This window comes from Scyliorhinus canicula, chromosome 5, assembly GCF_902713615.1.
Source record: "Scyliorhinus canicula chromosome 5, sScyCan1.1, whole genome shotgun sequence".
Lineage (NCBI taxonomy): Eukaryota > Metazoa > Chordata > Chondrichthyes > Carcharhiniformes > Scyliorhinidae > Scyliorhinus > Scyliorhinus canicula.
This window is the reverse complement of record NC_052150.1, coordinates 19,173,465-19,199,931: the sequence shown is the minus strand read 5'-3', so window position 1 is coordinate 19,199,931 and position 26,467 is coordinate 19,173,465. Positions and strand designations below refer to the sequence as shown.

Sequence of the window (26,467 nt, the reverse complement as noted above, 5' to 3'; positions counted from 1 at the left end):
CTTTTGTGGAAGCTGGAGGGCAGTCCAGACAAAGGCAGTGAAAAACAATTACTCCTTTATCACCCCGCTGCACAATCCTCCTGCTGCCTGAGGAAGAGAAAGCAGCACCTGTCAATTCCTGGAAAGAGAAATCCAGTCAGCTGTGTTTAACCCCCCCCCCCCCCCCCCCCCCCCCACCCCCGCAGATCTTTGAGCTGTAAGCCATTCATTCATTTCCCTTTGATATTGATTTTATGAGGCTGCGATTGACAGCTTCCACTCACCCCAGCTGTCAGCGTGGTTCCAGTCACCTTCCTTCACAGTTGAGTGACTGAAATGCTCGAACCACAATGTTTATTAACCTCAAGCTTTGATTGACAGCTCCTGGACCACTTCAAACAGAAATAAGTGCTGTCAATTTCTAACTGAGCACCTCAAGATCGGGAGGTGATTGGAAAGCACTTTTAAAAAAGGCACCCCAATCTCTATGAAGCCAGGCTATCCGGCCTGTTTAGACTCCGCTCCTCTCAATGCCGGTGAAAAACCTGCGAAGAGTGGGTGGATTTCGATCTGAATTGCACATAACCACCCGATGGGAATCGCACCTTGTTCGCCGCTGAAACCGCACTTAAAAATGTTCTTTTGGAGAATGACGCCCTATGTAGCTTGATGATTTTTAAAATGCCTGCTCTGTAAGCTACATTCATATTCACACGCACTATGTGGATAACTTCCCTAATCCCATCTCCCAGTCCCAGATCAAAGGACAAAACTGATCTCCGGACCACCAGCACAAGTACTGCCCTCAAGAGCACAATAGGATTTAATTGGGCCAAGAGCCAAAAGGAATATAATCTGGTCCCAATCGTTAAACAGGAGGGAAACTCAGTATTAGGTCACCCAAAAGCGAACATAGATCCGTATCTGAATGTCCAAGTCCCCAAGGCCCGCCATCCAGCACCACCGCAACCAGTCTCACACGCACCAGCGCTAAGAGAGACGTAGAAACAACGCTTTCAACCTCAAAGTCAGTGAAGTAAAGAAGAACAAGAACAGTCAGAACTAACCCCTCAGACCCGCAAACGACAACCCAAGATATTACGAAGAGGCGAGGACCGACCAGTCAACCGTCAAGTGGGCCCCTTCCGACTCCCCAGACAAAAAGAATAAGGACAATTACTGGACACAACCTTCGGACCCTTTCCCAATCTTCAGCTCTCCAGACGTGGACCTGCCCACACCGAACTCCTCCATCACACCCCCACCAGAGTTATCCTATCCAAGGACTGACAGGATACGGATTGCGGCCCCGAGCCTGGCCTCACATCGCCACAAAGAAAAAGAATTGATCGGGCAACTGGCTTCAAAGACTCCCAAGACACCCCAGTCTTTGCACCTCACCGGAGCGAAGCTGGCTGGTTCCCGAACAGGGCACGACACCTCTCCTCTTTCCCCACCCCCTCTCCCCCTCAAAGCACCCGATACACATCACAGCAAGAGGACCAACAATTCCCCCCTCCCCAACATGAGAAGGGAAGAGAAAAGAGAACCCCGCTCGGGAGGGACCACCCCACTGGACACACCACGTATCACCAAATAAAGGGTGTTCAGACCGGCGCTCTTAGAAAGTAGATATCCTGGATAAGGCAGGATCTGAATGGACACCACTGCTCAGCATTTTCCAAGGATTCCAACCAACAGAACACGAACCTCATTAACTTCCAACATGCCGACTTGACGAAGCTCAGGTGACCACCCAGACCCCAACAGGGGGAGGGGGGAACCGCCTGACTGGCTCAGGCGACCCTAAGCCCCCTCGACTGACAACAGGAACAAGACCACACAGACCCAGCGGCTGGAAGGCCAACCCAACCCCAGGCCTCGCGGATGGGATTAAACGCGCTCCATTGAATTTGAGCGGCCCGGCCTCCAGGTCGAGGTTCTCGAGACGTGGCAGCCAGTTCTCAAACCCGGCTGGGATCTTCTCCACCACCTTACCGGAGACAACAGGCATGACCTGGCTCCTCACCCAAATTCCTCAGGATGGATGTCAGGCCACGCAACAGGAAACTCAACCACGCGGAGGCGGGATTGCACCAGAGGCAGTGCTCTGTCTGTTACCAGAACCTTCTCGTGTGCCACCATCATCTCCATAAAGATGCCTCGTAACTCTTTAAATTGGACTTTAATGGATCACCTTTGTCACTAGCAGCCATTATCAGTCAGTGCCCACTGTATTGTCAGGGCGGGAAACCCCTCTACAACAGCTACACCATCAAAGACAAGGCCCCACCCCACCTCCCTGCAGCCGCCACAAATCAACGAAGATTAAAGCAAATCGACTCGAAAGTGCTGAAACATTGACCAAAAGGCCCCCTGGTCTGGATGGTTATTTTTAATTAAAGGAAGATTGGCAGATTCTGCTACCTCCGTGTCGGAGCATTCCCTGTCTGTGCTCAGCCTGACAAACCCTAGGATCCCCGGACAACAGTTTTCCATGTCAGTCTGATGCCAAACAATCCTTAACAGTAACATGTACATTGAGAGAATGGCAGGCGCTTGGTAACATTGCTGTTCAGTTATGAGAAGGCCAATGGGGATATAGATGTCCACATGTGTGTGGCAGGCCGAAATATCCTTAACCATTTATCCCCCTTCAAATTGTTTTGACTTGAATCAATGAGCGACATTTGGAATAAGGTTGTCTTTGATCCTGGTGCTTCAAGGAGTTAGTGAATATTTTGGTCTACTTTAATAAGCGTGTTACTGGTTGGTATTTTGTAACCCTCCTTTCAAAAAAAAACATTCTGCCGGTTAACAATTGAACAGCTTTGATGGTTTCCCTGATAATTGAACTTTGTTAATGTTTAGAGCTTTACCAGGAACAGCTCATTGTTCAAGCAGTCTCATTTCACTCTGGAATCAGCATTCCGGTTTTCATTTATCTTGTAGTCTTCAGCAACATTCTCTCATACGACGATTGACTGACAGCACTTTCCAGACAAGGCGACTTTGTAAACATTTGCTTATTGCTCAGGCTGTCGGTGAGTTGGACAGGGGACAGGACTTTTGTTTGAAAATTCAGTTCGACAGAGCAGCAGTTAACATTGTTTCTTGCGGCATTTTGACTGTTTGAGGAAATATTAATACTTTCCCACCCAGTAATAGCCAGGCTACTGTGTCACCGGCTGGGCCACTTGCAGGATGGAATAATTTGCTGGAACTGGGCCTCTGTTTATCTGTCTGAAATGATAGCAAAGCACACGTACTGTTCTTGTTATGCTAGTGCGCCACTTGGAAAAGCTGTATCAAAGATGAACCTATTTGTATTTATTTGAGAGTAATGTAAATTGCTGGAAACTCAAATTGTATTCCAAACCAGTCCCATTGAGCAACTCCGAAATGGCCAAATTTGCATTCTAATGCAACTGATAAAACAAAACCATTGAAGCCAAGATTGAGACAGAAGCATTAGCTTAGTCACCCAGACTCGAAATGTTAGCTCCCTTCTCTCTCCACAGACCTGCTGAGATTGTCCAGTATTTTCTGTTTTTGATTAAGCATTAGCTCTATTGTGACACTTCCCAAACTGCTTGAAGACATCTTTCTGTTGGCTTTTAACATCCAGGAAGAGATTTCAGTCAGCTGTTTATAGCTTATTAAACTCCAACCATCACAGCAGTGAGATTCTTTCCATCAGCAGTTGAGAGAGACGGTGAATAAAGATTGGCTGTTTTCTTCCCTTGCTGAGCACTGTGTACAGCATGCAAACTGTGTTAGTTAATAATGCCGCTATCACACTCCAGATTCTGGCGCTTTTCAGGACCTCAGGACGTTCCAACAAACTCATGACACACGTTTGAAATGTTGGGCGAAATCTACCGTCTGCACCGCGCCCCAAAAGCAGCGTGGCACGGCCGGTAAACTCTGGGCGATCCCTCTTCCAGGATCTACCCGACTCGCCGTTCCTCGCGAGATCTAACGTGATCTCACGAGACGTCGTGATGGGATCACTTTCTGGAAAATCCACATATTAGATCTAACTCCCTCGTCCTGGAGACCTCTGGGCGGGTGGCGTTCGGTGCTGGTCTCCACAAACGGGGACCAGAGGGAGTGGCACTTGTGGGGTCTCCCAGAGGATTGGGGGCCCCTAGGAGCTTGCCCTCTGGGCAGGGTGGCATCCTGCCAGAGCTGCTGCCACCCAGGCACCCTGGAACTACCAGCCTGGCACACTGGCAGTGCCACTTGGGTGCCAGCCTGGCACTACCAAGGTGCCAGGCGGTACTGCAGGGTGCCAGGCTGGCACAGCCAAGATGCTAAGCTGGTGGGGGGGGGGGGGAGAACGTTGAGAGAGCGGGATTCCCAATCTCTCTCTTCACTGAGGAGTTCAGACGAGTGGAGCTCCTCTGCTGAAAATGGGACGAAATGCAGCCTCGGCTGCGCGTTCCCCGCTGAGACTTAGATCTAGCCGAATGTCCATTCGATGGCATGGTGCTTCCTGGCGCTCCGAGCCTGGGGAAACACCCGGCTTACTGCACTATGGGACTCTGTTCCCACTCGAGTAAATCCCGCCTGTTGTAAAAGTGGCATCAATTCGCAGGATCCGGGACCTCCCAACTGCAATAAAATAGGTGTTGATTGAGGGATTAATATTGGCTGGGACTCCATCAGAAACCCCAACTTCCTCCCTTCCTGTCCCCACTCTTTGAATAATACCATGGGGTCCACCCAGGGGTCAGACAGAGTCTCTGTTTAATGCATCCTCCGAATGAAAGCATCTCCATTTAGTATTTAACGTCCCAGCGCTGTCATCATTTACTGGAGCATAAACATACTCTGCAGGTTGATACGCAAGACTTTCATCGGAATTTTCAGCGCAGGCTGTTCCTAGGCTCTTTGTACCTGATGGTGTTTCCTCCCCTCACCAATGTAACAACAGCACTTCTTTACAAAATTATCCTATTTTGTGATGCAGCACCTTCACAATTCACCCCATTTAACGTCCGACAGGCAAAATGTACCTTGCGATTTGGTGGGATTAATAGTGACTGTCCTGGGGCTCAAAGGATAATTGGTAGCCCTTCACCCAGAGATATTCCCTTTTATTTCAGGAGGTTATTGGTTGCTGCCAAACCTCCATAGTTTTGTGAAGCAATTTATTCCTGTTCATCTCCTGTTATCTAAATGGGACAGGAAATTATTTTATTGAGCATTGCTGCAAAAAGTAACGAATGGGTTATGAAGTGCTTTGCAACATCCTGAGCCTGTGAAAGGTTCTGAGAAAACCCGAGTCTTTCTTTTAACTGGTTTGACAAACCGATCCGGCTGCTGCTAATCTAATTCAGTTTGTAATTTTCCACTGTCACATTGGCGCAGGTAGGTGTTACACTGCAAAGTAATCCATTGCGTGCCAGCATTTTGGGATCTCTAAGTGGCTTGGCAGGGTGCTGAACAAATCTCAAGTCTTTTTATTTTCTTTGATCAGTGTGACTTGAGAGTAGGAAGCACACCCACCTTCATTGATTGTTTTGCTTTTAGGTTCCATGCTTGCGTTCTCCGACTCCCATTTGGTCGGGGAGTAAGGGACAACCCTTCATTCTTCCTTGAGGTGGTCTCTGACATGGTTGCTTGTTGCTACTCCATACTCAAAGCCAAAAACCGAGGTGATGTTTTTACCTTCATCCAATGGGTGTGGTGTGATGTGGGAAGAATATATGTTGGTGGGCGTGGGGCTGCATCATATAAAGCTGTCTTTGTCTTAGACTGATACTCATAGGTGGGGCGGGATAGATTTCTATCACATCAGGGATGGTTTGATTTACAGAACTGTGTGAAAACGTGCCTCAGGGCGCTGAACAATGCTGAAGTCACCATTTTGTTCTTAGGAACAGGATTGGCCGCAAGGAATGGTGACGTGTAAAGGAGGTCAATCAACTTTGCGATTTCCTTCTAATATTTTCTTTGAAATTACATTCCATAAGTACGAAAATTGAATGCATTGCTTGACTTTGTTTATTGAGAGAAAGTCGGCGATTATCTGGCGGCCTGGTAGCACAATGGTTAGCATTGCTGCTTCACAGCTCTAGGGTCCCGGGTTCGATTCCCGGCTTGGGTCACTATCTGTGCGGAGTCTGCACGTTCTCCCCGTGTCTGTGTGGGTTTCCTCCGGGTGCTCCGGTTTCCCCCCACAGTCCAAAGATGTCCTGGCTAGGTGGATTGGCCATGATAAATTGCCCTCGGTGTCCAAAATAAAAATAATACGTGGGGTTGCTGGGTTACGGAGATAGGGTGGAGGTGTGGGCTTACGTAGGGTGCTCTTTCCAAGGGCCGATCCAGACTCGATGGGCCGAATTCTTCTGCATTGTAAATTCTATGATAAAATCTATGATTATAGAATAACGAATGTGTTTGCATTCATTTTTAGCTGCTTTTATTAAAGTCACAGTCCAGAAATACAGGCTAAGACACAAATTGTGACACTTTATGCCAGGCTCACTTGTCATAAGGTGAAACATTTTCTATGATTCTGTTAAGTTTTTGTAATGGAAGAAAAGAAAATACACATAATAGGAACGCAAGAACCAGGAGTAGGAGTAGGCAATTATAGAATCATAGAATTTACAGTGCAGAAAGAGGCCATTTGGCCCAACGGGTCTGCACCGGCTCTTGGAAAGAGCACCCTACTTAAGCCCACACCTCCACCCTATCCCTGTAGCCCAATAACCCTCACCCAAAACTATTTTGGACACTATGGACAATTTTATCACGGTCAATCCACCTAACCTGCACATCCTTGGGCGGGGAGAATGTGCCGACTCCACACAGTCACCCAAGCCGGGAATCGAACTTTGGACCCTGGAGCTGTGAAGCAACTGTGCTAACCACTGTGTTACCATACCGCCCCTCAAGCCTGCTCTGGGCAGCTGTTACGTTTACTGGTGTACACATAGTAAATTTGTAAAAGTTTGTTAATATTAGAGCAAGCAAGAGTGAACCGTATTTTCTATTTCATTGAAAAAGTCATGAGAAGTGTTTTTAAAATTAATTTATTAGAATTTACACTGCATCAATTATGGTTTTTTTTTTTAGGGATTTTGCTAGGATACAAAGGTGCCTCTGGTTCTTTTCCTTACGAAGCTGCCCATTGGCTGTGCTGCTGTGCTTTCACCGTCAAACTGTCCAACCACAAGGCTGTTTACAAGTGTCTGCTAGGACCCCTAAGAACCTGTAAGTATCCATTGACAAAACCCCCGCAAGGACTCCTGAGCAAGTGTGTTTGTGTGTGTTGAGTATTATTTACAAAATGTCCGTCCGACATTGGAAATCCATCATATACTCTAAATTTCCTTGTTTCAAACTGATCAAATAGTGTTGAGAGTAATTGAGAAATACCATAGAATAATGCTAAGAAGCAGTAGAGATATGGACTTGTGTAGCCAAAGTTGGTACGTTTATAAGATGTGAAATACATCTATCAAGACATCAGTTCATTTGTGGTGTGAGGTTTCGTTTTGTTTATTTTCAGTTAACCCATACCTTGCTGCCTTTTACTGAATTGCTTTTCACTGGTTTTATTCAGGTTTTAGTACCTCGCATACCAAAGAAAGGTTGAAAAGGGTAATCACTGTTGCAATGTAGGACATGGAGCAGCCAATTGGCACACAGCAAGCTCCCACAAAGAGCAAATGTGATAATGATTGAATATTGGGTTTTTGTGATATTGTGAATATTGGCCAGGACTCTGGGGATAACCCTCTGATGAGACCATCAATTCACAAGACACGTGATTGGAAGTAAACAGTGGTTTTAATAGTCTTACAACTGAGCCTGCCTGCGACGAGGGGAACTGGGAACAGGCTTACGACTGCAGTGCTTTATACTTCCGGTTAGTGGGAGGAGCCATGGGCGGAGCCACGGGTGGAGCCCAGTACAAACTCCTCATCTCCCCCTATGGGCAGAGCCGCGCAACGGCTCGTATACAGAGCCCACAAGGACACAATACATGTAAGGCAATAGAGTGTGAATTACGAGGTATATCATTCACCACACCCTCCTGCTCTTCTTCAGGACAGTGCCATGGGGTCATTAATATCCACCCAAGCAGGTAGCTGGGGCCTCCGTTTTGGGGGGTCTCATCTGAAAGACTGTGCCTCTGACAGTGCCACACTCCCTCAGTCCTGCACTGAGGACCCGGCCTGGCAAAGAAAAGTATCGTGTCAGAATGGGAAGATTTATTTTGAGCAGAGTGGGAATGCAAGAAGGAGTAACAGGGTCGGATGTTATATTTGCAACTTGTGACAATGGGTCACCAGAGTTTGGAGAAGGACTGGCCACAATAGGTTTTTGTTTGACTTTTAAGGAAGTATTCACTCCACAATGGTTGTTCCCATTTTGTTTTGTTCCGATTCATCATATTAAATAATTATTACTTAGAGATTTATATGCTAATATTATTTACACTATGTATTGTATATTTCACTGTAATGACTTGGAGCTATATTGCCGTTCCTTCACTGTTGCTAGATCAAAATCCTGGAACGTTCTTCCTAACAGCACTGTGGGCGTACATACAGCAGATGGGTTGCAGAGGTTCAAAAAGGCGGCCCACCACCACCTTCGCATGGGCAACAAATGCTTGCCTTACCAGCGATGCCAACACCCCATCAAAGAATATATTTTTACATATATAAAGACACCGGGATGTGGCCCCTCATTCACTGGTAGCAGGGTCTTCCGGCCCCACCGATGTCAATGGTGTTTTATAATAATATTTATTGTCACAAGTAGGCTTACATTAACACCGCAGTGAAGTTATTGTGAAAATCCCCTAGTCACCACATTCCGGCGCCTGTTCGGGTACACAGAGGGAGAATTCAGAATGTCCAATTCACCCAACAGCACGTCTTTCAGGACTTGTGGGAGGAAACCGGAGCACCCGGAGGAAACCCACGCAGACACGGGGAGAACGTGACACAGACAGTGACCCAAGCCGGGAAGCGAACCTGGGAACCTGGGGCTGTGAAGTCATAGTGCTAACCACTGTACTGCCGTGCTGTTCTGGGTGACTCGGGACTGGATTATCACCCCCCCACCCCCACTCCCGGCAGGAAGGGCCATAAAATTCAGCCCTCAGTCTTTCGCCTTTGTAATAAAGTTGGTGTCTCAATTCTTGATACAGTCCGATGTACTCATATTTGTGGCTGATGTTGACTAGTCACTTGCAATAAATGTCCTGTTCCCCGCGTAATTAAGATTAATTATGGTTCATTTAATTCCGAAAAGATGCTTGTTAGTGTCCTTACTGTGGGAGCTGGGATGGTAACTAATTGCCTTCTGTATGACATCCTTTTAGTTAAACATTTTCCTTTGTGTGATTGGCACTTACATCTCCCTTAAAAGATGTAATCTTGATGCAGGGCTGGAAATTTCCACTCGTAAACCAGCTGAAAACCAAGGGAATTCTCCAAGTTACACCGAAGCATTACTTGTGTGTTTCACCGAGCTGTCCCCCTCCGTCTCTTCCATGTTCATTTGTTTGTTTCTATTTTGGATGTTTAACCCCTTCTGTCAAACTGGCCAATTCTTTAATTTAGGTTCTGATTGTGAATTTTGTTTATATTTTTAAAGATTATTTATTTGGAATAAAAGTTAACACAGACAAGTTCTGCTTTTCCAACAGGAAGTAACCTTAAAAATATACACTGTAGCGCCTTCCTTCAATGGTGGGCCTTCTTAAAGTAGGTGAGGGTCATCAAATCGGTCAATTTTTCGCCCCAGTACTTTCTTAGAGTCTGTTTGTAAGATATGAGTGAATGGATGTATTGTATCTGTTTGTACAAAAATGTAGCGTGTGGTTGATAGTGCAGAAGAAAGCGACAGACAGCAGGAAGGTATCAGTGCCTCATGAGGTGGGCCAGGGAATGGATTTCAATCTGGAGAAGTGTGGCGCATTTGGGGAGGCAAACAACGCAAGGGAATACACAAGAAATGGTAGAATGCAGAGAAGTATAGAGAAACAGAGGGACCTTGGAGTGCATGCCCACAGATATCTGAAGGTGACATGACAGGTAGAGTAAGTGATCAAGAAGACATTCTGTATACTGTCCCGTACTGGCTGAGGCAGAGTTTAAGGGCTGGGAGGTTACGCTGAAACTGTGTAAAACACTAGTTCGGCCACATAGATTGATAGAATCCTGACAGTGCAGAAGGAGGCCATTTGACCCATTGGGTCTGCACCAACCCTTTGAAAGACCACCTTTCAACTAGCTCTGTAACCTAACCCAACTTTTGGACTCTAAGGGACAATTTATCATGGCCAATCCAACCAACCTGCACATCTTTGGACTGTGGGAGAAAATGGGAGCACCCGGAGGAAATCCACACAGACATGGGGATAAAGTGGAAACTCCACACAGACAGTCAGCCGAGGTTGGAATTGAACCCGAGTCCCTGGCACTGTGAGACAGCAGTGCTAACCACTGTGCCACCGTGCTGCCCCAATCTAAAGTACTGCAAACAGTTCTAGTGACTGCAGTGCAGGAAGGACTTGACTGTAAACAGAAGGCACAGAGGAGATTAACAAGGATGCTCCCAGGAATGGAGAACTATAGCTAAGGGGGAAGATTGGATACATTGGTATTGTTTTCTTCAGAACAGAAGTGGATGAAGGTGATTTGATTGAGGTGTATAAAATTATAAGCCACTTAGATAGTGGGTAAGAAGGACCTATTTCTGTTTCACCAGGATCACCAGGTAGCATCGTTTTAAAGTAACTAGCAGAAGGGTTAAAGGGGAGAAAATCTTCTGTCCAGAGGGTGGTGAGGCTCTGGAACTCAGAAGCTGAAAGGGTGGTAGAGACAGAAACTCTCACTGTATTTGAAATAGTACTTGGATATGCATTTTTAGAGTCCTAACCAATAGGGTTATGGACCAAGAGCTGGAAAATGGGATTTGACTGAATCATAGAACTTACAGTGCAAAAGGAGACCATTTGGCCCATCAAGTCTGTACCGGCCCTTACAAAGAGCACCCTACTGAAGCCCACGTATCTACCCTATCCTCGTAACCCAGTAACTCCCACTTACTATTTTTTGGACACTAAGGGCAATTTAGCATGTCCAATCCACCTAGCCTGCACATCTTTGGACTGTGGGAGGAAACCGGAGCACCCGGAGGAAACCCACGCAGACACGGGGAGAACGTGCAGACTTCGCACAGACAGAGATTCAAGCCGGGAATCGAATCTGGGACCCTGGAGCTGTGAAGCAACTGTGCTAACCACTATGCTACCGTGCTGCCCAACTGGATCGTTCCTTTTCTTGGCTGGCACAGACACAATGGGCAGAATGGCCTCCTTCTGTGCTGTCAGTTTTCTATTTTATGCAATAATTATCAGTCAGCACCATCAACCTCCTACAGTGCCTCAACTGCATATGCCAGGGGATTTATCTGAGCAAGCTTCATCTCTGATATGACGCCCAAAATTTACACCCCTCCCACCCACTCTGACATGGCCTGACACATGAGAGATCATAACATGGGGTGGGATGGCGGGGTTGGGTGGGGGAGGCGGTCACCGTGCCCGTCACCTGCCCACCTCTTTTGGCATTTGGTCAGTAGCGGGGTAGGTATCAGGTGGCACGCCTGCTCTTGGGCCAGTTGATGCCCTAACCATATCAGGCAACTAATGACCTCAGCAATGCAACGTTTGCCTTGTGGCTTCCTGGGCTGGGGGAGGTATGCTCGCATCCCACACTACCTCCGCCCCCCCCCCCCCCCCCTCCACCCCACTGCCCCCCCCCCCCCCCCCCCCTCCCCCCACCCCACCCGACTTTCCAGCTGGTGGGCAGGGCCACCGCCTCCAAGTTAAATCCTGGCCAATGAAAAAAGACAGTTGTTAGTCATAAGCTAAAGCAACCCGGAGGATGAATTTCAGATTCTCTCGGTGACTTTCATTGCTGCTTTTGGTGTGCACATTATTTGGATGGGCTGGTACAAACTAAAAGCTCTCTTCGGGTTGTCACAATGACCATCGTTCATTGTCTTTTTTCTGAATAATTCCCAGCTGACCGCCCAAAAGCGTTGCATTAAAGGGCACGCCAGTCTGAGTTTTCACGTTGCATGTTAGACTGACCAGAGGTACAGTGATGTGAGAATAACAACCCTCGAAAAAGAAATCCAAAGTCTTCTGTAGGCATGTTATAAAAAGGCTGGTAGAAGGAAGGGTGGGCCAATTGTGGACCCAAAGAGCACCTACACCAAGCAGAGGTCATGGCGAAGGTCCAGATGAGGACTTTCCAGCTTCTTTACTATGGATTCTATCAAAGTCATAGTGAAAGCGAAGGTCATTGTGATATTAGATAGGCTCAAAATGGATAAAGCGGAGGTACGAGAAAGGCTGGTTGTACCTAAAATTGATCAATCACCAGAACTTGAGGAGATGCCAAAGGGAATAAAGTTGAAATGGTGGCGATGCCGGCCACAATTGTCCAAATCGCCTCAGATACGAGAATAGTGCCAGAGGAATAGAGAATCGTAAATGTTGCACTTTTTTTTCCAGAAAAGGATTGTAAGAGTCAGTGCAGCCACCCCAGCACAGTCGGTTTAACCACGGCGCTGGCAAAGCTTCTATTTTGATGCATAAATTCACTTTATTCAATAAGTAGTAATTGAAAATGTCTCTTTAATGTGGACTGTACAGTTCCAAAAGTACAAGAAACTAAAACAGCAATTTTTACTTTACTTTCTCCACTTCTTGCAACTGAAGCTCCACAAGGAATATTAGGACTCATTTTTCATACCAGTCAGAAACAGAAGCGAAGTTGCACCCATTTTCCTAAGTATCAAAGTGAATCCTTTGGAGCTTGTTTAAAAAAAGATCATCTGCATAAATTAATGTTTGTTCATTATCTGGGCAGACCATCAGAAGACATTACACCACACGGACAGGACTTGCCATCCAGTTATTTAATTACTAAGCGAGTGGCATTATGTGACCAACAAACCAAAATCTTTAACAGGCATCTTTTGGGGAACAGAATAGCAAGTTGGTATTTGAGCTTCAATTTGAAGGTCGAGCAGCAAGGGAGTCTGGTGTGTGGGGCTTTAGGTCAACATATCCCAAAGGCAACAGCAGCAGAAAGCAGTCCAACATGCTGTCAAGCATGTATCCCAGTGTCATCCCTTCTGCAATCTTCCACAACGTAAACTGTTTTTTGGAGCATCTGAGAAAACCATTCCTGGTTGAGGAGGTGCATTCTGCCAGCCATACTGTTGTGGATAACCTTGATATACAGGTTGTCCTCCTGGAAGAGGTGGATAACCTGGGTAAGCAGCATTCGGACCTGGACTATACTCTTGTGGATAAGCTGGATATGGACCAGTTGGGCCTGGCCCAGAATAAGACGGCAGATTGTCGTTCATTTAGGATGCCAAACTGAAGTGCTTCTGTGACTGTTCGTGTTGTGTTATGCTTCTTCGTGTAGCATAAGCTGTTTCCTTTATGTATGCTTTGACAAAGGAAGGTCCAGACTTTGTAATGGGTTCAATATGTTTATTGAACTATTAACAAAGTTCTTAAATGAGTTTGACTCTCCTAATCTAACTGTAGTAACTCAGTCTAACCAGTCTGCTCTGAGCCACGTGGTGGGTGTGATGCTTCTGATCAGCCCTGATGTACTCTCTAGATGTCTGTCTGTGGAAAGAGACGGAGCATGTGTGCCCTGTCCTTTTATATGGGTTGTGTAATTCCCCCTTGTGGTAAATCACCTCTGGGTGTCTTGACTGCTCATTGGTTGTGTCCTATTCTAAGTGTTCATTAGCTGCATGTTTGCACATTATGACATCTCCGGTGCTCCCTCTAGTGTTTACTTAGTCATAGTGTATTTACATTAACCCCTTGTGTATATACGATGATGTATATCAACACAGTTCGCTCCGCTTTGTCTCCGCTCCACCTGCCCTCCTGCCACTGCCGCTTCGCTACATTCACAGCTTCCCCGTTGGGAAAGCTTCTAGACACGATAAATAATTTGGGGCAAAATTAACAGCCACTTGGACATGTGTGGATTTATTGAGGAAATCCAGCACGGATTTGTTACGGCAAACGTCATTTAACTAACTTGATTGGAGATTTCTGATCGGGCAACAGATGAGGGTGATGTGGGCATCCATCAGGTGTTTGAAAAAGTGCCACATGACAGGCTTGTCAGTGAAGCTGAAGTCTATTGGGACAAGAGGGACAGTGGAAGCATGGAGACAAAGATGGCCGACAGACCGGAAACAGTGCATTCTGGTTATTTTTCAGACTGGAGGAAAGAGTACACTTGGGTTCCTCCGAGGTGGGTACTAGGACCCTTGCCTTCCTTGGTTTATATTAGTGAACCACACTTGGATGCGCAGGGCGCAATCTCAAAATCTGCAGACAACGCATACTTGGAAATATGGTGACGGGTGAGGAGAATAGTGATAGACTCCAGGAAGATATGGGCAGGCTGGTGGGACATGGCAGATGCAATTTAACACAAAACATTACAAAGTGGTGCATTTTGGCAGGAGAGGCAATGTGTTATAATCGTTGTGCTTTCATCTAAAGGCAGGGCCAAATTGCAGAGGATTCTTCCAGACTCCACAGTCCAGCTGCTGCAGTCTATCATAGAACCTGCTCTTCATCGAGATTTTGCTGTCATCCTGGATTGAAGTGTAACTGGTATGAGAAGCCAAAATGTTCATTTGCCTGCAATCTGAATTGTGAAATCGTGCTGCTGTGACTATTTGTGCCACCACGCCTATGTGGACTCTTTAAACAAACTCGCCAATTAGTCCCACCCTGTTGCCCAATCCCCATAACCTTGTCAACTTGTCCCTTTCAAGTTTTATGTCGAATTCCCTTTTGAAAGCTAATGTTGACTCTGCATCCATCAACTTTTCAGACAGTGCCTTCCAAATCATGGGCACCGCTTAGCATAGAAAATAGGAGCAGGAGGAGGCCATTCAGCCCTTCAAGCCTGCTCCACCATTTATTATGATCATGGCTGATCATCCAACTCAATAGCCTGATCTCGCCTTCCGCCCCATATCCTTTGATCCCCCCCCCCCTCCCAAGTGCTATACCTAAATATGATTTTCCTCATCTTAACCTCTGGTTCTTTTACCAACTACAGTAAGCCTGTGTCCTCTGGTTGACAACCCATCTACCACTGAAAATAATTTCTCATCATCTACTCTGTCAAAACCTTTCATAATTTCAAACACCTCGAGAAAATCTCCTCTTATCTTTCTCTGCTCTCGAGCAGCATGGTGGCGCAGTGGTTAGCGCTGCTTCTTCACGGCGCTGGGGGCCCGGGTTCGACCCCGGCCCCGAGTCACTGTCCGTGTGGCGTTTGCACATTCTCCCCGTGCCTGTGTGGGTCTCACCCCTACAACACAGAGATGTGCAGGGTAGGTGAATTGGCCACGCTAAATTGCTCCTTAATTGGAAAAAAAAAAATTGGATACTCTAAATTTATAACATAAAATCTTTCTCTGCTCTTAAAAAGGGCCCAGCGTTTCTAGTCTCCAGTAGCTTCCAGGAGACACAAATGAGCCACACTGCGAACCCGACTGACAATCTTAAATTGGTTTCCGGCTCATAATTAATAATAATCTTTATTGTCACATGTAGGCTTACATTAACACTGCAATTAAGATACTGTGAGAAGCCCCTAGTCGCCACATTCCTGTGCCTGTTTGCACATTGTGGATTATTTATATATTAACATATTTAATTCACAGGGCCCTGTTCTTTGCTGACTGAAAGAACATATACATACATTACACCTATCTCAGCTAAATAAAATAAGTGATAACCATTTGCTGGTTCATTCCTCGGGGCAATTCCTCGACCAATTGGAGTCAAACTGCCTGGTTTAAATTTTCAAACCATGCTTGGCAGTTAACTGTTAGTCACCATTAACTGGTGCACTCTCCATGCCAAGCCTCTCCCAACACTCAGATTCTGTCCTACCAAACGACGAGAAGCACTACTTTATCAAACACCTTCAGCAGTCCATATTAACTGCGCCACCTGAAATGAAATGAAATGAAATGAAAATCGCTTATTGTCACAAGTAGGCTTCAATGAAGTTACTGTGAAAAGCCCCTAGTCACCATATTCCGGCGTCTGTTCGGGGAGGCTGGTACGGGAATTGAACCGTGCTGCTGGCCTGCTTGGTCTGCTTTAAAAGCCAGCGATTTAGCCCAGTGTGCTAAACCAGCTCCTTCATCAATCCTGTCTGTTACTTTGTCAAAGAACTCAATTGAGTTAATCAAATGCAATTTGTCTTTAACAACTTGGCTTTCATTTTTTAATCCATGCATCAGTTAATTTTGTCTCCGATTATTGTCCCTTGTTTCCCCGCTAGTGACGTTGGCCTGACTGGACTATAGTTGTTGGGGTTTATTCCTTATTATTTGAAGAAGGGTGCAACAATTTTGGAATTCATTCAAATAATTCATGCCCTTGTTTTTTTTAATTCTTGTTAATAGGAAGTACAGTACTGACACCGGGAAAACCAGAGTTTTACGAAGAGATTGAGCTGATATTTTAATATCTTGGTGAAACCTTTCGCAGTATATTAACTGTTATCTGGACCCTGAGATCTCCAGGAGAGTCTCCCCTGCCACCTACAGTGATTTATAACTTGCATTGTGTTTGTTGGTTCTGGTCTTGCTGAATGCCTTGAGAAGTGGGAATGTTTGCAGAACATGTAATGATTTGTTACATGACAAGTTTCTCAGAAAAGGAATCTGACAGTGTAATCTCTCTGGTTAGATTGTGCCCATACAAATACTCACAAGCATTAAGGTTGGCTTCCACTTATTCATCTAAGTCTGAGTTGGGCAAATGGATGGATTTCAGTAAATCTACGCTGAGGGAAATGAAGCACATCTTGGCCATGGATTCTCCATTCTGGAGCCCCAAGTGCTCACGCCAGAGGAGAATCAGGTCGGGTCTCTGCTGATGTCAGGAGCGGGGCCCAGGTGCAAGTCGCAGTCCTTTGCCATGTGGATGTACGCATGGTGGAGAGCTCGTCGGATTCCTTCAAAATCCCGGTATCGGCCTGCTATTTGAAGCGGGCGGCTCTATACGAGTGTCCAGCTGCAGGGCCCCCCCCCCCCCATACACACATCACAAGGCATGAGGGTGCCCATCACCCATACCTCCAGCTATCTCTCTTCAGTCCCCACCCCGGACTTGCCAGTGGGGGGGGGGGGGGGGGGGGGGGGGGTGTAGGGGGCGTCCCTGCTGGGCCACCATGGAGTAGACAAGTTACAGAGACCCCGATAAACTGGTGTAACCTGCGTTTGTTATTTCCTGCTGATATCTCAGCCCCTCCCCCCAAAGTCAAGCAGAAGAGAGAGAGTCCGGCATAAATTCCACTGTGATTTTATTGTGATATTGGCCTGCCTTTGGGGAATTACTGTTCTTTATAATGCAAATTTTGTCAATAAAGGGTTTTCTGGGTGACTTTTCAATCGTCACAATTTTAATGATGTATTGGTGTTTATTGTTGAACAGCAGCAACAATCGCCGGTGTGAGCTGTAATTGGTCGCTCATCTGTTTTCAAGATAACATTTGATTACCCTTCAAGTATGAGAGAAAGTCATGCAATAAACTGCAGAATGTGGTGATTAGATATTCAGACACCTTTGGACTGTTCTCTACATGGGTGCGAGTGTTATGTTTACTAACCCAGAATGACAGTGTAAATAGGTGGCATCTTTATATGTTTTTGGTGGTCACCGCAAGGTCATGCTGTACATCAATAACTTGCAGCAGTTTCTTGCGCCCGTCGCAACCACAGGACATCCCAAAGAGCTTTACTGAATCACAGCAGATTTGGCTTCACCTCCAGCACATCCCATTGTGAGCAGAATTGTTGCAGGGCGCAACGAGGCCATTTGGCCCATCATGTTTGTGCTTGCTCTCCGATTGAACAATTCACTGAGTGCCATCTTTTTTTTTTTATAAATGTTTTTATTCAGTTTTCATATTTTATATTGAACAAATTACAAATTGTTAGGAGAGAAAAAAAAACAAACACGCAAAAATTAACATACATATTTACAGGTAAGCATCTTCGTAGTAGTAACTGCGCCCCCCCCCCCCCTCAACATGTTTATTTAGTTTGGTTTTGGGCCTTAGCTAGCCATTGAACCCCCGTAACGAACCTGTAGCCCCCCCCCCCTCCCGCTACCTTCCCCCGACTATTCTTCCTCTTGTACATTGGCCACAAATAGGTCCCGGAACAGTTGCATGAATGGCTCCCACGTTCTGTGGAAGCCGTCGTCCGACCCTCGGATGGCAAATTTGATTTTCTCCATTTGGAGAGATTCCGAGAGGTCGGACAGCCAGTCCGCAGCTCTGGGCGGTGCTGCTGACCGCCAGCCAAACAGGATTCTACGGCGGGCGATCAGGGAGGCAAAGGCAAGGGCGTCCGCCCTCCTCCCCAGGAATAGATCTGGCTGTTCTGAAACCCCGAAGACCGCCACTATCGGGCATGGCTCCACCCTCACTCCCACCACTTTGGACATAACCTCGAAGAAGGCTGTCCAGTACTCCACGAGTCTGGGGCAAGACCAGAACATGTGGGCGTGGTTGGCCGGGCCTCTTTGGCACCGTTCACATCTGTCTTCCACCTCCGGGAAGAACCTACTCATACGGGTTCTTGTTAAGTGGGCTCTATGTACCACTTTTAGTTGCGTCAGGCTGAGCCTTGCGCACGTGGAGGTGGAGTTGACCCTATGCAGTGCTTCGCTCCAGAGTCCCCACCCTATCTCCATCCCCAGGTCGTCCTCCCATTTCCACCTTGTTGCGTCCAGTACGGTGTCGTCCCTATCTACCAGTCGGTCATACATGTCACTACAGTTCCCTTTCTCTAGGATACTTGCGTCCAGTAGGTCTTCCAGTAGTGTCTGTCGTGGCGGTTGTGGGTACGTCCTTGTCTCCTTTCGTAGGAAGTTTTTGAGCTGCAGGTACCGTAGCTCGTTCCCCCCAGCTAGCTGAAATTTCTCTGTCAGTTCGTCCAGTGTTGCGATCCTGTCGTCCGTGTATAGGTCCCTGACTGTCAGTGTCCCCCCGTCCTGCCTCCACCTTTTGAAGGTGGCGTCAGTCAGTGCTGGTGTGAACCTATGGTTGTTGCAGATGGGAGCCCTGTTCGACATTTTGGTCAGGCCAAGTTGCTGCCGCAGTTGGTTCCAGGATTGGAGGGTGGCTGTCACCACTGGGCTGCTGGAGTGTTTTTTGGGTGGGGATGGGAGTGCTGCCGTGGCGAGGGCCCGGAGGGAGGTTCCCATGCAGGAGGCCTCCTCCGCACGCACCCACTCAGCTTCTGGCTCCTGGATCCATCCCCTTACTCGCTCGGCTGTTGCTGCCCAGTGGTAGAATTGTAGATTCGGGAGGGCTAACCCTCCCCTGGTTTTTGTTTTTTGTAAGACCTTCTTTGGGATCCTAGCATTTTTACCCCCCCATACGAACACCATGATGAGTTTGTCCAGCGCTTTGAAAAAGGCCTTGGGGATGTAGATCGGAATGGATCTAAACAGGAAGAGGAACCTGGGCAGTACGTTCATTTTGATCGTCTGAACTCTCCCCGCGAGGGAGAGCGGGAGTGTGTTCCATCTTTGCAGGTCCTTTTTAACTTCCTCCGTCAGGCTGGTGAGGTTCCATTTGTGGATCCCTTTCCAGTCATGGGCTATTTGGATCCCCAGGTAGCGGAATTTATGTCGGGCTTGTTTGAACGGCAGCCCCTTTAGTGCCCCCTCCCCCCCCCCCCCCCCCCCCCCCCCCCCCTTGCGGGTGCACTGGGAAGATCTCACTTTTGCTCATGTTGAGTTTGTAGCCCGAGAAGGCTCCAAACTCTTTCAGGAGCGCGATGATTCCGTCCATGCTGCTTTGTGGGTCCGAGATATAGAGGAGCAGATCATCCGCATAGAGTGAGACTCTGTGCTCTCTACCTCCCCTTCGGATCCCCCTCCAATTTTTTGCTGCCCTGAGCGCGATTGCTAGCGGTTCAATTGCTAGTGCGAACAGCAGCGGGGACAGTGGGCATCCTTGTCTGGTGCCCCTGTGCAGCTGGAAGTATTGGGAGTTGGTATTGTTGGTCTGTACACTCGCCATGGGAGCGTTGTACAGGAGCTTTACCCAAGCGGTGAACCCTGTTCCAAGCCCGAACCGCTCCAGTACCTCTATGAGGTATTTCCACTCGACTCTGTCGAAGGCCTTTTCTGCGTCCAGGGAGACGATCACCTCTTGTGTTCTCTCCCCGGAGGGGGTCATTATCACGTTCAGCAGGCGCCTGATGTTCGCGGTAAGCTGTCTACCTTTGACAAAGCCCGTCTGGTCCTCTGTGACCACCTCAGGTACACAGTCTTCTAGGATTTTGGCCAGTATTTTGGCCAGTATTTTGGCGTCTGCATTCAGCAGAGATATGGGTCTGTATGACCCACATTCCGTTGGGTCTTTGTCTTTCTTAGGTATCAGCGAGATTGAGGCCTGTGCTAACGTGGGTGGCAACGTGCCCCTAGCTAGCGAGTCTGTGAACATCTCCCGCAGGTGCGGGGCCAGCGCTGTCGCAAATTTTTTGTAGAAGTCCGCCGGGAATCCGTCCGGTCCCGGCGCCTTCCCCGCCTGCATGGAGCTAATGCTCTCCATGATCTCTCCCAGTGCTAGTGGTGCTTCCAGATCCCGTTTTCTGCCCTCTCCCACAACTGGTATGTCCAGTCCGTCAAGAAACCGGTTCATCCCAGCCTTCCCCGTTGGGGGCTCTGAGGTGTACAGCTCTTGGTAGAAGGCCTTGAAGGTTTTGTTAATCCTCTCTGGTTCTGTTTCCAACGTGCCTCTGGTATCTCTGATTTGCGCAATTTCTCTGCTGGCTGCCTGCTTTCTCAGCTGGTGGGCCAACAGGCAGCTGGCTTTGTCTCCGTGTTCGTATAGGGCCCCGCGTGCCTGGCGGAGTTGGTGTACTGCTTTCCTGGTGGAGAGCAGGTCAAAGTTCCTTTGTAATTCTTTTCTCTCCGCCAGGAGTTCTACAGTCGGGGCCTCGGAGTATTTATGGTCTACCTCCAGTATGGAGTCGACCAGCTTCTGCCTAGCCACCCTTTCCTCCCTATCTCTTTGCGCTTTGTAGGCTATGATTTCCCCTCTTAGTACGGCCTTAAGCGCTTCCCAGAACGTGGAGGGTGAGACCTCCCCGTTTTGGTTGATCTCAGTGTACTCCGCTATGGCCTGCGCTATCCTTTCGCTGAAGGCCTTGTCAGCTAGTAAGGCACCGTCCAACCTCCATTTGGGGCGCTGGGCCCTTCCCGTCTCTAGCCGCACATCCATGTAGTGTGGAGCGTGGTCTGATATCACAATTGCGGAGTATTCCACCTTGTCTATCTCTGGAAGCACCGTTTTCCCCACCACAAAGAAGTCAATTCTGGTGTACACGTTGTGTACTGGGGAGAAGAAAGAGAATTCTTTCTCCCCCGGGTGGGCGAATCTCCAGGGGTCTACTGCTCCCATCTGCTCCATATAGTGACTGAGTTCCCTTGCCATGTTTGAGGTTTTCCCCGTTCTGGGGTTTGATCTGTCCGTCGTTGGGTCCTGTACACAGTTGAAGTCCCCCCCCATGATTAGTCGGTGCGTCGCTATGTCCGGGATTTCTGCCATGGTCTTTTGGATGAAGCTCGTGTCGTCCCAGTTGGGCGCGTACACGTTAACTAGAACTACCGGCGCCCCATCCAGGGCCCCGCTGACCATGACATACCGTCCCCCTGGGTCCGTAACCGTCTTTGTCGCCCTAAACATTGTCCTCTTGCCAATCAGGATCGCCACCCCCCTGGCCCTTGCCCCATAACAGGAATGATAGGTTTGTCCCACCCAGCCCTTTCTTACCCGCAGTTGGTCCTGCTCCCTCAAGTGCGTCTCTTGGAGGAAGACTATGTCGGCCCTCATGTTTCTAAGGTGGGTGAGGACTCTAGATCTCTTCACTGGGCCGTTAAGTCCCCTTACGTTCCAGGTGACTATTCTGGTGGGGGGCTTCTGCCCCCTTGCTCTTGTGGGGTTAACCATATTTGTCCGGTGGACGCGCCCCTGCCCTCTGGGGTTTCCCTTTGTTAGGGGGCCGTCCAGGATGTCCACTATCACTGCTCTCCCCATGAGGTCGGGTCCCTGCGCTCCGGGGTTCCCCCTTGTCCCGGGGACACCCGCCATGGCCGTCCACTGTGTGTCCGCCACGCGGGTAGTCCCCTGCACTCCGGGGGGCCCCTTCACCCACAGACCGTACTGGGTGGGTGCTTGCAGCAGTTCCCTGTTTCGAGCCCTTGTCTGTGGCACTTTATGGCCCTATTCCCTTTCTGGCCTCTTTTGTCCCTTCGTCCCTGCATTTCCCCTCCCTGGTCCCTCGCCCCCCGAGTGCCCCCCCCCCCCCGCTCTATCCCTTTCGGGGATACCCCTGTATACCCCTCCATTGCCCCTCTCTCCCCCATTCCTGTCCCCATTTGCTCTCCCACCTTTGATGGGTGATCCCCCCCCTCCCCTGCCTGGCGCCTTCCCCCCTGTTGGGGGTGCGCTGCGGCCCTGCTCTGTTGCGCGCCCCCTTCGCTAGCTTTCCTGCTAGCACGGTGGCTCCCCTCTCGGAGGTTGCTGTCCCGCTTCCCCTCTCCCCTCTCCAGTACTCCCGTTCCCTTGTGCCGGGGCCTGGCCTCCCACCTGGGGCGGGCCTTTGGGCGTTGGGTTGTTTTTCGTTCTGGGTGTTCCTGCCAGGGGGGAGGGGGCTGGCTTTGCCTCGCCCCTCCCCACCCCCCCGTCGGCATGACGTATCTCCTTGCCATGGGCCCCTCGTCCCTACTTCCCATGGCGTTTTTTCCAGCCCGTGCTCCTCGACGAATCTATTCGCCTCGGCAGGGGCTGTAAAGAAATATTCCTTGTGTTGGTATGTGACCCAGAGTTTTGCTGGGTACAGCATACCAAAACGTACTTTGTTCTTGTAGAGAGCTGCTTTCGCTCTGTTGAACTCCGCCCGTCTCTTAGCTATGTCCCCTCCAAAATCCTCGTAGATTCGGATGGCGTGCCCGTCCCAATTGCAGGCTCTATTCTCCTTGGCCCAGCGCAGGATTGTCTCCCTATCCCGGTACCGGTGCAGTCTGGCTATAACTGCTCTCGGTTTTTCCCCTTCCTTGGGCTTCGGGCGCAGTGACCGATGAGCTCTGTCCATTTCCGGTGGGGTGGGAAAAGTTTCCCGCCCCACTAAGGAGCCCAGCATCGCAGCCACGAATGTTGTGGGATTTCTACCCTCTATCCCCTCTGGCAGGCCCACTATCTTAATATTTTGCCTTCTCGAGCTGATCTCCTGGTCGTCTACCCTGCCCTTCAGGCTCCCCTGTGTTGCACTCAGTTTCACCATTCCCCTCTCCAGGGATATGACCCGGTCGCTCGCGTCAGTCGCTGCCTTCTCCAGCTCTTTAATGGTTGCCCCCTGGGCTTCCAGTATCTTCCCTTGGGCATCCACTTTCTTCTCCAATCTGGTCAGAACCTGCTGCACCCCTGACATGGCCCTGGCCACTGCTGCCTGTGCTGCGGCCTCTGCGTCTGCTTTTAACTCTGCCTTGATTGCCTGCAGCTGCTCCCTCACCACCTCGGCAAAGGCTTCCTTCCAATTCACGCCCCCCTCTAACCCCAGGGGAGAGGTTGCCCGCCCGTCCAGCTCTTCTGGATGCGGCGAAACATCCTTCCCGCCGCTTCGCGTGTTGACTCGTTCGCCCGAGCTGGCTTTCCCTTTGCCCCGTCTACTTCCGGTGCCCCCTTTCTCTTGGCTCCCTTCTGGCATTTTTTTCTCCCCCTTCCCCTTCATCTTTTCTTCTCTCCTTGTTCTTCTTTTCCCCCTTTTCCGCACCCTATTTTTATTTTATTTATTATTATATATCTATATATATATATATATATATATATTTTTTTTTTTTTAATTTATTTCCCCCCTTCTTTCCTTTACCCCTTTTCTCTTTACCAGTTTTCTTTTGGGTTTTTTTTAAAAAAAAAAGGAACAGAAATACAAGTCTCTTTTTTCTTTTGTCTTCTCTCCCCACTCAACCAGGAGAGAGAGAGAGAGAGTCCCTTTGTCTCTTTGTCCTTGCCACGTGGTGGTCACTGCAGTTGGTGGGGGGGGGGGGGGGGGAGGGGCGAGTGGGCCGGTGGTCGCTGCCGGTTGGGGGGGGGGGGTGTCCCCGCTGCTGGCGGGGGGGGGGGGGGTGTCCCCGCTGCTGGCTGGGGGGGGGTGTCCCCGCTGCTGGCTGGGGGGGGGGGGTGTCCCCGCTGCTGGCTGGGGGGGGGGTGTCCCCGCTGCTGGCTGGGGGGGGGGGTGTCCCCGCTGCTGGCTGGGGGGGTGTCCCCGCTGCTGGTTGGGGGGGGGGTCCCCGCTGCTGGTTGGGGGGGGGGGTCCCGCTGCTGGTGGGGAGGGTGGGGAGGGGGGGGGGGGAGAGAGAAGAGGGGCCGCCGCCGCCGCACCGCTCCTGGCCCGCGTGGGGGGGGGGGAAGAGAAGAGGGGCCGCCGCCGCCGCACCGCTCCTGGCCCGCGTGGGGGGGGGGGGGAAGAGAAGAGGGGCCGCCGCCGCCGCACCGCTCCTGGCCCGCGTGGGGGGGGGGGGAAGAGAAGAGGGGCCGCCGCCGCCGCACCGCTCCTGGCCCGCGTGGGGGGGGGGGGGAAGAGAAGAGGGGCCGCCGCCGCCGCACCGCTCCTGGCCCGCGTGGGGGGGGGGGGGGGGAGGGAGAGGGGTTGGACCTGCTGCTGCTGGGCCCCCCTGTCGCTGCCTCTCCTCCGCCGTCGCTGTCGCTCCTCAGCTGCCGCTCCGCTGCCGCTCCTCTGCCGGCGCTCCGCTTCTCCTCCTCCGCCGTCTGGCCTGTCGGGGGGGGGGGGGGGGGGGGGGGGGGGGTTGTTCTTGTCTGGCGCTTGCGGGAGCCCCTCTCCCTGCGACCTCCTCGCTTGCCGCCCGGAAGTCGAATCCACTGAGTGCCATCTTGACGTCTCCCCGTAACCCTGCATGTTCTTCCATTTCAGACAACAAGCTAATTCCCTTCTGAATGATTCAATTGAACCCTCCTCCACCACACTTAAGTGGAGGTGATGTGTAGTTGGTGTTGTTACTGGACTAGTAATCCAGAGACCCAGGGTAATGCTCTGGGGATCCGGGTTCAATCCCGCCACGGCAGACAGTGAATTCAATTCCCGTGAGCCGTGCAAAACGCCGTGGACGTTGGCGGAACCAGAAGATCCCGCCAATGGCCAATGGGGAAAACAGGCCATGGAGCGGCCGGGAAACCCTGCCCTTTATTCCTTCTCATTGTGCCCACTTTTTATTGTTGTGGCTCCGGCTTCCGACTGTGACTGCTGGCTAACTTTACTGCTCCCATCCCCACGCACCATTTGAATCTGAATCATGGCGGGGCCAGTTTCCTACCCTTTAGGCCCGATAGCCTGCTATCACACTTCAGTCTATTCTGTGGTGAGCAGGCTAGGAAGGTGGGGCTGATAGTGTCAGATTTCATATGGTTGGCTGCCCAACATACGATGGGCTGGGGAGCTGCCCTGATGTGACAGAAGGAGCCGCTGCAGGAGAGGGTAACAATCAGTAGAAGGTTTTGCAAGAGTTCAGAGAGAGTCTGGCCAATTTTTCTTTCCAAAGAATTAAATAGAATGGCACAGTCCCCTTGACGCCTCATTGCACAGGTCCTGTCCCTCTCTTTTGGGGCTGGTGCCTTCTCCTTGCCCAAAACAGGGGCTGCATGAGCTTTTCTCAATAACGTGGCCTCAGGGCCTCCACGTTGGTGTTTACAGGATTGAGTCGTGTTGTAATCTTTTAGTCCCTCGCCTCCATCAATTGTTGCATTGATCTCCTGCAGTTACAGAATCAGGCGCAGGGCAAGGGCTTGGAGCTGAACCTTCAATCAAAGTGATGTGAGGTGAATAGCTAGTGCCTCAGAACGCAGGGCATTTCTGTCATGCCTCTGGTACGAGTGTGACGTACTTCAGTCTCTGACCTACCCGAGTAGTTTATATAGGGCTTTGCAAGGGACAGGACTATTGACGCTCACATTAGACCCCATGTGACCTCAGGAGGAGCTTCCCTCTCCTTTGCTTGGAGGGTCCATAGAATCCCTACAGTGCAGAAGGAGGCCATTCAGTCCATCGAGTCGGCACTGATCCTCCGAAAGAGCACCCTACCTAGGCCCATTCCCCTGCCCTATCCCCGTAACCCCACCTAACCTTTGGACACCCAAGAGACAATTTAGCATGGCCAATCCACCTAACCTGCACACCTTTAGACTGTGGGAGGAAACCGGAGCACCCGGAGGAAACCCATGGAGACACGTGGAGAACGTGCGAACTTGCCAGAGACAGACACCCAAGGTCAGAATTGAACCTGTGTCTCCGGCGCTGTGAGGCAGCAGTGCTAACCACTGTGACATTACAT

The 26,467-nt window shown here is 49.7% G+C and overlaps 1 protein-coding gene across 1 annotated transcript in view; it reads left to right on the top strand.

Moving 5' to 3' along the window:
• The window catches only part of tert (telomerase reverse transcriptase), a 49,619-nt gene extending 32,400 nt beyond the window's left edge, over window positions 1–17,219 (top strand). The window contains exons 14-17 of the mRNA XM_038796718.1: window positions 5,518–5,642; window positions 7,069–7,206; window positions 14,573–14,686; window positions 16,504–17,219. Coding sequence (XP_038652646.1) covers window positions 5,518–5,642; window positions 7,069–7,206; window positions 14,573–14,676 — 367 coding nt within the window. The 3' untranslated portion in view covers window positions 14,677–14,686; window positions 16,504–17,219. The remainder of the gene's footprint in view (window positions 1–5,517; window positions 5,643–7,068; window positions 7,207–14,572; window positions 14,687–16,503) is intronic.
• Window positions 17,220–26,467: the final 9,248 nt, after the last annotated feature.